This window comes from Chiloscyllium plagiosum, chromosome 10, assembly GCF_004010195.1.
Source record: "Chiloscyllium plagiosum isolate BGI_BamShark_2017 chromosome 10, ASM401019v2, whole genome shotgun sequence".
Lineage (NCBI taxonomy): Eukaryota > Metazoa > Chordata > Chondrichthyes > Orectolobiformes > Hemiscylliidae > Chiloscyllium > Chiloscyllium plagiosum.
Window position 1 is genome coordinate 28,757,596 of NC_057719.1, and position 13,410 is coordinate 28,771,005.

The 13,410-nt window shown below is 37.3% G+C and overlaps 1 protein-coding gene across 1 annotated transcript in view; it reads right to left on the reverse strand.

Moving 5' to 3' along the window:
• The window catches only part of mnat1 (MNAT1 component of CDK activating kinase), a 171,936-nt gene that overhangs the window by 132,761 nt on the left and 25,765 nt on the right, over positions 1–13,410 (reverse strand). The window contains exons 3-4 of the mRNA XM_043697252.1: positions 11,588–11,661; positions 7,609–7,712 (exon numbers count right to left, since the gene is read on the reverse strand). Of these exons, the coding sequence (XP_043553187.1) occupies positions 7,609–7,712; positions 11,588–11,661 (178 nt within the window). The remainder of the gene's footprint in view (positions 1–7,608; positions 7,713–11,587; positions 11,662–13,410) is intronic.

Genomic DNA, 13,410 nt, shown 5'->3' on the forward strand with positions numbered 1-13,410 from the left:
GACAATGTCCCGTACAACTGTCAGATAACATTATACATTTATATTCCATTTCCACTACAATAAACAACAGTTTTTCATTTGCCTTCCAAATCACTTGATGTAGTAAATCCAAGAAACTCAAGTAACTGGACACCCAGATTCCTTTGTACCTCAGAGTTCTGTAATCTTTCCTGAAGAAAATAATGACTATTTTACTATTCTTCCTGCAACATCTAATTTTTCCCACACGCTTGAACAATATTTCAATATTCCTACTGGACATCTTATGTCCTCTTCATTTGGTTCCTTCATCTGAGTCATTAATGTAGATTTTAAATGATTGAGCCCCAGCACTGGTAAGCTTTGCACTCTGTTCATCACATTTTGCCAATGCAAAAGTGATGCATTTATGCCGACTTTCAATCTCATGTTAGCTAACCAATCTTCTAGCCTCGTTCTATTCATATACATAACAAACACTTAGTCTGAATAGCAACCTTTGATGTGACAATTTGTCAAATGGCGTCTTGAAATTTAAATACAGCAGATCCATGTGTTCCCTTTTAACCATGTTGCTTGTTACTTTCTCAAAACTATTTCAATAAATTAGTCAACCATAATTTCCTTTTCACAAAGCCATGTTGATTCTGTCCAATTATACTGAGTTACTCTAAGTAGTCTGCCACATTCTAAATAAAGGATTCCAGCATTTTCCCCTGATTAATGTTAAGTTAACTGACCTGTAGCTTCCAGAGTTCTGTTTCCACTCCTGTTCTCTCGAATACAGGAGTCATATTCTCTATTTTTTCAATCTGAAGGGACCTTTCCAGAATCTAGGGAATCTGTGAAAATTAAAACCAATACAACTACTATTTGAGGAGGCACTTCTTTTAAGACCCAAGGTTGAAGTTCATCAGGACCCAGGGAATTGTCTGCTTCTGGTTTCAAATAATTTTCTCAGTACATTTTCACTGATTAATGAAATGTTAAAAATTCATTCATGAAATGTACATGTTGCTTGCTGGCTCAGTATTTATTGCCAACCCTAGTTGCCCTTGAGATGGTGATGGAGAGTTGCCCTTTGAACCACTGCAGTCCATTCAGTTTAGGTACACCACACTGCCAAAAGGGAGGGAGCTCACTTAAACAACTTCATTTATTTTAAGTTTCACCCTTCCTTTTACATCCTGATACATACTTTTTTCTGGGAGATTATTTGTATTCTCTATAGTGACAGTGAAGCAAAATATCTATTCAATTTATTGCCATTTCCTTATCTTCCATTATTGATTCACCAGATTCACTCTCTCTAGAGGACCAACACACACTTTACTTTTCATTATCTTTTTAAATACCTGTAGAAACCCTTACCAACTGATTTTATATTTCTAGCTAACTTTCTATGTATTCTATTTCTCCTTCCTTATTAACCTTTTGCTCTTTCTTTGCTTTTTCTTTATCTTCTGCCCAATTTTCTGACTTGCCACTCATCTTTGTAGAATTATCATTTTGCTTCAATTCAATATCATCTTTAACTTACTTAGTAGCCATACTGGTGTAACCATCCCTTACAGTCTTTCTTTACACCAGAATGTAACTTCTCTGATTATTCTGAAATATCTCCTGCCACTGCAACTCTACTGACCAATCCCTAATCTAATTTCCTAATTTCTTTTTACAGCTCTGTTTTTATGCCCTCATAATTGCCTCTATTTATGTTTTAAACACTAATGTTAGATCCACTCTTCACTCTCAAACTGAATATGATATTCAATCATATTATAATCACTGCTATTGAGGGGTGCCTTTATTATGAGGTTATTAATTATATCTGGGTTTTTTGCCTTCGTTCAGGGTTGTGGTCTTGCTGGCTGAGCCAACATTTATTGCCCATCCCATATGAACACTATCAGATACATAGCTTGCTCTAGAACATGCTGCTCAGAGGGGAGGCAATGGCCTAGTGATTTTATCGCTGGATTGTTAATCTAAATCACTGGATTATGTTCTGGGGATCCGGGTTCAAATCCAGGAACTCATTTAGGGAAGAAAACTGCCCATAGTCTGGCACACGTGACTATAGACCTACAGCAATGTGGTTGACTCTTAACTGCCCTCAGGACAATTAGGGATGGGCAATAAGTACTAGCCTAGCCAGTGACAACCTCATCCCATGAATGAATTTTTTTTAAAACTGCCCTCAAAATACTCCATAAGCTCATCCCCCCAGACTACTTATGTCAATCTGATTCATTCAATTTTTGTCAATTAAAATCATCCATGACTATCACATTTCTCACAAGCCCCCATTATTTTTTCCTGTTTTCCCCCATCCTACAATGTGACTCCTGTTGGCAAATTATACACCAACCATAGTAGCAACTTTTGACCTTTACTGTTACTGATCTCGACAAAAACAAATTCTAGATCTTGCGAGTTCAAAATGAAGCCATTTCTCTCAATTAAACCATTGTCATCCATGATTTAAAAAATTCCCGCCAACTTTTCAAACTTCCTAGCTTTCCCAAATGTCACATATCTTACAATATTTGTTTAAAATCACAAAACACCAGGTTATAGTCCAACAGGTTTAATTGGAAGCACACTAGCTTTCGGAGCGATGCTCATTCACAATCACCTGATGAAGGAGCGTCGCTCCGAAAGCTAGTGCTTCCAATTAAACCTGTTGGACTATAACCTGGTGTTGTGTGATTTTTAACTTTGTACACCCCAGTACAACACCGGCATCTCCAAATCATGACTACAATATTTGTATTTGCAGAATTTTATTTGCAGATGCATTCTATTTTGCTCGAAAAATACACAATCTGCAGGCAGTCAATACATCGCATATCTTGTAAATTCCACTTTGGAAATAGAACCAGTCTGACTCCAGATTGGGATACAGACAGACTCTGACCTCACACCTTTAATGCATTGTCTGAATTGAGATGTCACCTTTTGTTATTAAACCTTAACTTATCCTGAGAAGATGACTTAAAAGTAATTCTGGGATTTACATATTAATGAACCAAAACCTGCAACCAAATCTAAAAGAATAGTTGCATAACACTGTAATCTTTTGCTATAAATTCTGTCTTATGATCTTATACTCCACAACCAATTGATGAAGGAGCAGGGTTCCAAAAGCTAGTGCTTCCAAATAAACCTGTTGGACTATAACCTGGTGTTGTGCGATTTCTAACTTTATAATATTTACATTCCCCTCTATCATCTTGCAACTATTAAACAGTGTTGGGTAAATGAAAGTCAAGAGTTACAAATTGTAACATGTGTTTCAAAAGCCAAATGGTACAATCTTGCAGGTAATGTCTGTTAGATATTTTATCCAATATTCCTTTCTATTGGCTTCAATGTCATCATCAACACTCAAAATCAAAATGATTATGACAGGTTAAATGACCTGAAAATAATTTTCTTTTAAAGCTAATGGGAAATGAAAATGGGTGACTGAAATGAGAAGATTAGATCTGTTTTTAGTTTTTAAATGTTGTTCTCTCTTGCACTTCATTTTGATCAGAAAATTAAAATTATTTTCTTATATTTTGAGCTTTTATTTGTGATGAAGGGGATACATCCAAACCCTACTATATTTGTGGTGTTATCCATTCAAATGCTTGCTATGATACTATTACATTTATCACTTCATCCATTAAAAATGTTTTTCAAAAAAGACATCTTTCCCGAAGCACAACCACAAACCATGGTTTCACATGAGCCTGTAGATCATATGAAAAACAATAAAACTAAGCAATTGCAGTTTAATGAGGTGCTCAAACACATTCTAGAATATATGTGCAGAGGAACCTCAATTATCCGCATTCGATTATCCAAATATCAGATTATCCTGTAAGATCGCAAGGTCACGATGCTTGGCTAAACTATGTTATCTGGTATTCGATTATCTGGAATTCGATTAACCAAACAAAATACTCCCTGCCCATGTCCTTCGGATAATTAAGGTCCCTCTGTATTTAATCTGAATAACTTTAAACAAAACAGTGACTGCATTTTTAAAAAATTCACATAGTTTAACTAGGCATCTTAAGAATGTGGAAAGTGCTCTAGAAATTCTATTTCTTTTTATAGCACACGATGACGGGGAAGTAGCAGATCTTAAAGGAAATGGCTGTGTTACATTTTTAAATAAAAAGCACAGTCAGATTTAATCTGCATTAGGGTATAACTCTTGTGAAATACCCGGATATCAATAGGAATTGAGCTAAACATCAGATATTGGATAAAAGTCTGATTCCATTGTTACACCAGACTGGGGTAGCGTGCTGTAAATGAAGACCCATTATTCACAGAGTTGAACCAAGTGGTAACTTCTTTTTTACTGGTACGCACAGCATCCCAATTAACCTGACTGTTAGACCAAAGTTGATAGAAAGCATGGAACAGGTCTCTGTGCTAACCAAGAATCATTATATCTAATTAGACTACAGCTAAAAGCAAAAAGATTTAAATTATTGGCATATAACATGACTAATTAAACCTCTAATCCCCTTATAAACTATCTCTTATACACAAAAATATAGATTATTGACGGAGGTAGAGAAAAGCTGAAAATTCAATTCAGTGATCTTTGTTTCCTGATTCCGATGTTGAGATAACTAGTTTTTGGCTAGTCCCAGGCCTTTGGTGATCAGTTAACTTGCTCTGGAAGCATGACAGGATAAGTAGATAAAGCCTTTTCCTTGGGGTTGGGGAGACCAGAACTAGAGGGCATAGGTTTAGGGTGAGAGGGGAAAGATATAAAAGAGACCTAAGGGGCAACATTTTCACATAGAGGGTGGTATGTGTATGGAATGAACTACCAGAGGAAGTAGTGGAGGCTGGTACAATTGCAACATTTAAAAGGGTATATGAATGGTTAGGTCTATGAATAGGAAGGGTTTGGATGGATATGGGCTGGGTGCTGGCAGGTGGGGCTAGATTGGGTTGGGATATCTGGTCGGCCTGTATGAGTTGGACAGCAGGGTCTGTTTCGTGCTGTACATCTCTATGACTCTAAGCATCCATAGGTTTGTAAGAAGTACAGAGCGACTGATTCATTTAGAAAATGTCTTTGATTTATCCATTCAAAAGAAACAGCTCATAGCAATGGCTGTAGAAAAGGTAACTGGGTTTCTACAAGTTTAAAGTTAAAAATCACACAACATCAGGTTATAGTCCAACAAGTTTAATTAGAAGCACAAATAGCTTTCAGAGGTGGTTGTGGAGGACACAATCGTAAGACACAGAATTTATAGCAAAAGTTTACAGTGTGATGTAACTGAAATTATACATTAAAAAATACCTTGATTGTTTGTTGAGTCTTTCATCTGTAAGAATGATCATGATAGTTTCACTTCTTTCATATGCAAATCACAAAACTTTTTTTAAAAAAGTTACATTCTCAGGTTAACCGTAACAATTGGTGACAGCCAGATAATATGTTGAAGCTGTTAACCCCCTGTGTTCCCTGTCTGTGCCATAATGTTTAGACTGATTCTAATCTAAAAAGTGAGTTTACAGAGTCTTACAAGGATTCATGCAGTACAATGTACCTCTGCAAGCACTTCCAATTAAACCTGTTGGACTATAACCTGGTGTTGGGTGTACAAAGTTAAAAATCACACTGGTCCAACACCAGCATCTCCAAATCACCAAGTTTTGTGTTACTGCAGAGAACATGTAGCTTCCGCTGGAGAGAACAGCAGAACACATCCTGCTTCTTGTTCTCTGTGTTTGTGTTTGTAACTTATTTCCAGTTCACTCAGAAACAATCAGCTTCAACTCTTCCATTCCTGATCGTCTGCGCAATGCAGGAATCCATAGCCACACAAAAAAATACAATAGTTCACCATAGGTATCTAATTCAGTGTTGTGAAATTAAGCAGCCATTCTGGTCAACGCCTTTGCTTTTCAAAAAACGGTTCTTTCTCATTGCAGACCACAAAATTTAAAGACATAAAAAGAAAAAAAGCACAGTACAAAATAAATTAGTTCACTTCACAACTGAAAACCATTAACCACTAGTCTCGATGTTGGGAAAGTTCATAGAAGACATTTTTAGTAGTGCCAGAAATGACCATCTGTAAGTCTGAAATGGTATACTGGAATAGCATAAATGAAACAGAATGAAGTGAAACAGATGATGTATCCAAATGAAGTAGACTAAATCTAATCCAGTTGATCAAAGTGATTCATCTATTATGTTAAAAATCTCACAATACCAGGTATAGTCAAACAGGTTTATTTGGAAGCTTTCTGAGCACTGCTGCTTCATCAGGTAGCTGTGGAGCAGGATCATAAGAGACAGAACTTATAGCAAAAGATCACAGTGTCATGCAACTGAAATGATACATTGAACAAACCTAGATTGCTGTTCTCGAGTGACTTGAATGTGATTTAAAAGAAGTTCTGGGATTTACATATTAATGAACTGAAACCTGCAACCCATTCTAAAAAGATGAAAGACTGAACAGTGATCCAGATTTGTTCAATATATTGTTTCAGTTGCATGACACTGTGATCTTTTGCTATAAAGACTGTGTCTTATGATCATGCTCCACAGTTACGTGATGAAGGAGCAGCGCTCTGAAAGCTAGTACTTCCAAATAAACCTGTTGGACTATAACCTATTTTTTTTTTAATTTTAAACTTTATCCACCCCAGTCCAGCACCAGCACCTCCACATCTTATCTATAATGGACCATCAATTTGGATTTCTGAAATATTATTGATAAATGCCTCTTGAAGAATTGTTGATAGTAATTAAGTCCTTAAGTGAAGAATTAACTGGCAAGATGGATAACAAATTACCTACATGTTGTAAACGATGGGTGGTTTAAGTGCAGTTGACGAATTTTGATCACATGAGATGCTCCAATGATAAGAACCTGTTCTCTTCTATTAATTATATTCATTAACAATGTGCGGGGTGTAGGGAATCAAATTAACAAATTATACAAAATCATGTGGTATCAGGAATTCAGGAATAAAACTGGAAATGCATCTAGGAAATGGGTATTTGAAAATAAATGTCAGGTGTGACAGTAATAAGTGACATCTATTTTCTTTTTTTATAATATGGAACACTTTGGGTTTGAACGTAAAAAGAAAAGAAGTTAGGCTAAATCTTTACAAATCACAGCTGTCTCAGAGGAAATGCTGTGTATAATTCTGGGCAATATATTTTAAGAAAATAAAAGCAAAATGCTATGGATGCTGAAAATCTGAAACACACACAGAAAATGACAGAGAAATTCAGCAGATCTGGCAGCACACATGCCAATACAAGCTGAGTTAACGTTTTGAGTGAGTCACATCAGAATTGAAACATTAATCCAATGTTGCAGTTCCTTGTCAAAGATATTCATAGTATGGTTCAAAAGTTAATAAACAAACCCACTAGAAGACTTCTAACAAAAAAAGTATGCATTGAAAAGGAAATACTTTTTAATTTTTTAAGCATTATGTTGCCGATTGCATATAGCAAGCAATTTGTGTTGACGCAAATGAGTTAGCTACAAGTAATAGGGACTCCATTCACAAAACTAAATATACATTTAAGCAAAGGCCATGAAGAAAGGAATTTTAAATTAAGATCAACTGACTGACCAGTTTTAGTTTGTTTCTGTAAATAATATCTTTATTGTCCTTCTGGTACTGCTCCATTTTTCTTTTGGTGTTCTCTACATCAATATTGTTGGTCAAATTATTCACTGTAAAAAGAAATCATAATACACTGTAAGTTGAACTATTATCCAATATCACTTGTCCCCCAAATTGCAAATAACCATCTTATTTCCTTGCATAATACAATTTTCTAAAGCTTTCAGCATTCATTTATGTATAAGGCAACAATTTCAGGAAACAAGATAAATCACCAAAAATCAAATTGAAATAATGCTACATTTCCAAGCAAGTTCTCCATAAAAGTTAGAGAATAATGTGGCTTAATGCATACATTAAAATAAACTATTCAAGAGGGGGTTTTAAATTCATAAACTGAGTTCTGAGTCACAAGGAGCATCATATAGATTTATATTCCATGGTTTTCAATACTTCATAGGACCAAGGTACATTAGACAACTTGGCAAGATAGGAGCCCATGGGATTGGGGTAAGATATTCACATGGATGGAGAATTGGCTAGCTAACAGAAGACAGTCAGAATAAGTGGGAGCGGGGTGTATTTTCAGGCCAGCAAGCTGTAAATAATGGAGCACTGGGCTCACAATTATTTACAGTAGATGTTGATGATTTGAATGAGGAAAGTAAATATATTATACCAGATGACACAAAAATAGGTGCAAGATTAGAGCAGTGCTGGAAATACACAGCAGGTCAGGCAACATCCGAGGAGCAGGAAAATCAACTTTTCGGGCAGGAGCCCTTCATCAGGAACATTGATTTTCCTGCTCCTCGGATGGTGCCTGACCTGCTCTGCTTTTCCAGCACCACTCTAACCTTGACTCTAATCTCCAGCACCTGCAGTCCTCACTTTTGCCTCGACAAAAATAGGTGGTCAGGCAAATGGAGAAGACGACACAACGACTCTGCAGGAGGGATACAGACAGATTGAGTGAGTGGGCAAAACTTGGCAGATGGAATATTGAAAAATGTGAGGTTATGAGGTTTGGCAGCATGAATAGAGAAGCTGAATATTACTTAAATCGAGAAAAACTGCAGGAAGTTACAGAATATTTGGATTTGGGAGTCCTTGTCCATGAATCACAAAAAGCTAGCATTCAAGTATAGCAGATAATCAAGAAGGCAAATGCAATGCTGGCCTTTATTTTAAAGGGATTAGATCAGATTAGATTAGATTAGATTAGATTAGATTACTTACAGTGTGGAAACAGGTCCTTCGGCCCAACAAGTCCACACCGACCAGCCAAAGCGCAACCCACCCATACCCCTACATGTACCTCTTTTTACCTAACACTACGGGCAATTTAGCATGGCCAATTCACCTGACCTGCACATCTCTGGACTGTGGGAGGAAACCCACGCAGACACGGGGAGAATGTGCAAACGCCACACAGTCAGTCGCCTGAGTTGGGAATTGAACCCGGGTCTCTGGCGCTGTGAGGCAGCAGTGCTAACCACTGTGCCATCGTGCCGCCCACAAGGGAATGGAGTATAAAAGAATGAATTTTTGCTAAAACTGTACAAGACACTAGTCAGCTTACAGCTGATATACTGAACACTTTTGGTTGCAAAAGATAAGACTCTTATGTGGTAACACTCTTATCTGATGAAAGATATACTTGGTTTGAATCAACAGAAGGTTCACTAGACTGATATCAGGTATGGATGGACTGTGACTTATGCTGGGCTGCAGTCATTCAAATGTCAACCTTATTGCAACGTACATGGCAACCTCGATTATCCGAACAACACGGGCGGGGAGTATTTTGTGCAGATAATCGAATATTCAGATAATACAGTTTACCCAAGCATCAGAATCTTGAGATCTTGTTTAGATAATCAAAGTTCAGATAATTGAGGTTGCCCTGTACTTGACAGGGTAGATGTGGAAAGACTGGTTTCACATTGTGGGATAGTCTAGGACCAGAGGGCTTAATCTCATAATAAGTGGTCACATATTTAAGGCACAGATGAGAAAGAATTTCTTCCCTCAGATGGTTGTGAATCTGTGGAATTCTATACCAGAGGGTTGTTCAGACCAGATCGTTAAGTGTATTCAAAGCTAAGACAGTTGGATTTTTTATCAGTTTGGAAATCAAGCATTAGGGCGAAACAGCATAAAGCAGAGTTGAGTATTATTACGTTAGCCATGCTCTCATTGAATGGTGGAGCATTACTTACTTCTGCTCCTATGTCTTACTGTCTTACATTTTAAGGCTGTTTCCATGGCATAAAATAGACTAATTCATAGAAAACAAACAGGATACAGTCAAATAAATATTTGAACTACAGGTGCTTTTTTTTAAACCCCTAAAAAAAAGTGCCTTAGTTCATTTAGCAATTACATTTTGTTTCACTGTTACTGAAGCACATATTTTGCTTCCTTTGATGCATTGGATGTTAACATTTCCATTCACATACAGTCAAGTAATTTTGCTGAGAACTCACACTGCTATGGAACAAAGTGATGGTCAATTTACTTGGGAGCCAGCCAAAATCTACATTGTAAGAAAGAGTCAAGTGGGTGACTCCATAAGATCAACACAGGTGGATCTCTTCTAGAATCACATTATCTTTAGCCACATGACAGTGTGTCAAAATACCTTAAACAATCAAAACAACACCTGGCAGACTGCATTTTAGCCTGTCAATCTACAGTTTTGGTATACGAAGCGCTGTCTAAAGCACACAGCTGAAACCTTACATTTGGCTGCAAGTCAGAGAGTTCCAACAGTGAAGTGGCTAAATAACTGACAAAAAAAATCAAAAGAACTGTGAATGCTGGAAATCTGAAATGAAAACAGAAATTTCTGGAAAATCTCAGCAGTTCTAGCAACATCTGTGGAAAGAAAGTAGAGTTAATGTTTTGGGTCCACTGACCCTTCTTCAGAACTGAAATTGAATTGGAGATTTCTCTCCAGAGATGCTACCAGACCTGCTGAGATTTTCCAGCAATTTCAGTTTTTGTTGGCTAAATAACTGGAATGGTAATCTATGGAATCTCAGTTGAATCTGCAGTGTACCAGTTCGAGAATTTGCATTAAGAAATTTTAAAAATACAAGTCTGGAAATTATAAGTTGGTGTGTGCTACTACAGTAAAGCTATTTAGTGTTTTAAAGATCCAAATCATTCGCAAGTTACTTTTAGGGAATTAAATCTCCTATCGCTATCTGAGTTGGCCTTTATATTACTTCAGTCATAAACCACTATTAATGATTGTCTGATGTGGTTTAGTAAATCACCCCAGTGTGTCTAACCACCATACAGCAAGCTTCAAGCAGGTGGCCCACCACTACTTTCTCATGACAACTAAGTTTAGGGAATAAATCCAGTCTTGGCAGTGATTTCCCCATCCAAGAATGAGTTTGAAAAGTATTCACTCTTCTACATGGCATTTGGGCAAATACCATAACATTTAGAGAACATCCCATTACCTTCATCACGATCTGTTTCAGCATGTTTTCCCATCACAAAGACATAATTCACATCCTTCCCACTATATCATCTGAATCCAATATCTTACTGATAAAAATAAAATAATTGGACTAGGCATTGAGATCCAAGAAAACCAGGCATCTTCCCACAAAGCAAATTTCTGTTTCAACTGGTATTTTGAGTAAAACAATTGGGAAAATAAAGAAGAAATAGGGCAAGCTGCTTATACTGCATTTATCAACACAAGTTCATGTATTTGAAAATGTTAAATATTTCAGTAAATTCCACAAAAGCTGAATTGATGAGATTCCAATTTTAAAAATGACAATGTATCAGTTTAATTTGGGCAACATAATCCAATTATATTTGCCTCTGATTAATTGTTAGACGTATCATGTTGGACTACTTCCAGGAATTATTAAGCCTGGTCTTTGGATACACATGTATTGCTGAATTGATTAAATATTTGTGTCTTGCTTCATAGACTTTCTTCATATTTCAGACTTACCAATATCTTCAACCTCTTCAAGAAAATCATTGTATTCTTTCAAAGTACAAAAGTCGTCTTCTCTTTTGTTGTATCTTTATATCCAAAAGAAACATAAAGAGGGTTATGAGCAGATTAAATATCTAAATTATTTTTCATTGTAAGCATTATAAATGACTTTATACCAATTAAATAAAAATAATTGAATTTTACACATTATGTGTAAAATTAACTTATTTCGGGATATAATTTGTGCACTGCAGCTGAAAGAGAGTGCCCCTCATCAAAATTAATGAATAACTGTTTTAGTACCAGGTTTACCAAAGGGTTTTCTTTACACACCAACATGACTGGTACTGATGTATGCTAGACAGCTGGACTCAAGAAGGTACCTGCTTTGACTTTAAGGAATCACACACTGATGGAGCATTCTGAAAACAGTTGATCAACGTTGTGACAAAGTTGAAAATCACACAACACCAGGTTATAGTCCAACAGGTTTATTTGAAAGTACAAGCCTTCGGAGCACTGCTCCTTCATCAGGTAATTAATGGGGCAAAATCATAGGACAGAGAATTTATAGTAAAAGATCCAAGTGTCATACAACTGATGAGATGTATTGAACAAACCTAGGTTGACGTGAATTTTTAATTACTTACAGTGGGCATGCAGGTTTTGATAAATTCTGGATTTACATATTAATTATTTTCAAGTCACAGCTCTGAGGTAACTTAAGGTTTTATCAGTATGAGAAAAGGTGATATCTCAGCTCAGACACAATGCATTAAAGGTGTGAGGTTAGAGTCTGTCTGTATCCCAACCTTGAGTGAGACAGGCTGTATTTCAAAAGTAGGAATTTATAAAACGTCAGATGGACTGACTGCCTACAGTTTGTTTGCTTATTGACCAAAATAGAATGTATTTGCAAATACAAATTCACCTCATAGGACTTATATGTGTGTGTGCATGCATGAGTCTGTGTGGAGGAGAGGGAAAGAGAGAGAGAGAGAGAGAGACGGGGGGGGGGGGGAATGGGGCAGAGAGTGAAGTGGGGGGGAGAGAGAGAGGGAGCACACGAGAGCGAGAAAGTGCGAGAGAGAGTAGTGTATAGTATAGTGAGGTCACCTGCAGTACGACATGAACTCAAGATCCTTATTGAGGCCATTCTAATGGGTATCAAACTTGACTATCAACTTCTGCTCTGCGTTGTTACGTGTCCTGAAGTCTACCTTGGAGGACAGTCACCCAAAGATCTGAGGCCGAATGTCCTTGACTGTTGAAGTGTTCCCCACTGGGAGAGAATATCTCTGTCTGGCTATTGTTGTGTAGTGTCCATTCATCTGTTGTCATTGTGTCTGGTTGGTTTCACCAATATACCATGCCTCAGGGCATCCTGTCGCATATGAGATAGACAATGTTGGCCAAGTCACGAGTACCTGTCTCACACATGGTGAGTGGTGTAATGGCAGTATCAATGTCGACACTCTGACACATCTTGCAGTGGTTGCCATGGCAGGATTGTATGGTGTTGTGGTCAATGTTGTCCTGAAGGCTGGCCAGTATGCTGCAAACAATGGTCTGTCTAAGATTTGGTGGTTTAAAGACGAGAAGAGGAGGCATAGGGAAGATCTTGGAAGGTGCTCATCCTCATCGATAATGTTCTTCGTAGCCTACAATGCATGGCGTAGTTTCTCCGCTCCCACAAAGTACTGGACGACAAAGGGTACCCTCACAGTCGTATCCTGTGCCTATCTCCTGAGGAGGTCATTACAGTTTCTCACTGTGGTATGTTGGAACTGGTGAGTTGAGCATCATATCCCATTCTTAATGAGTGTCCTTTGGCA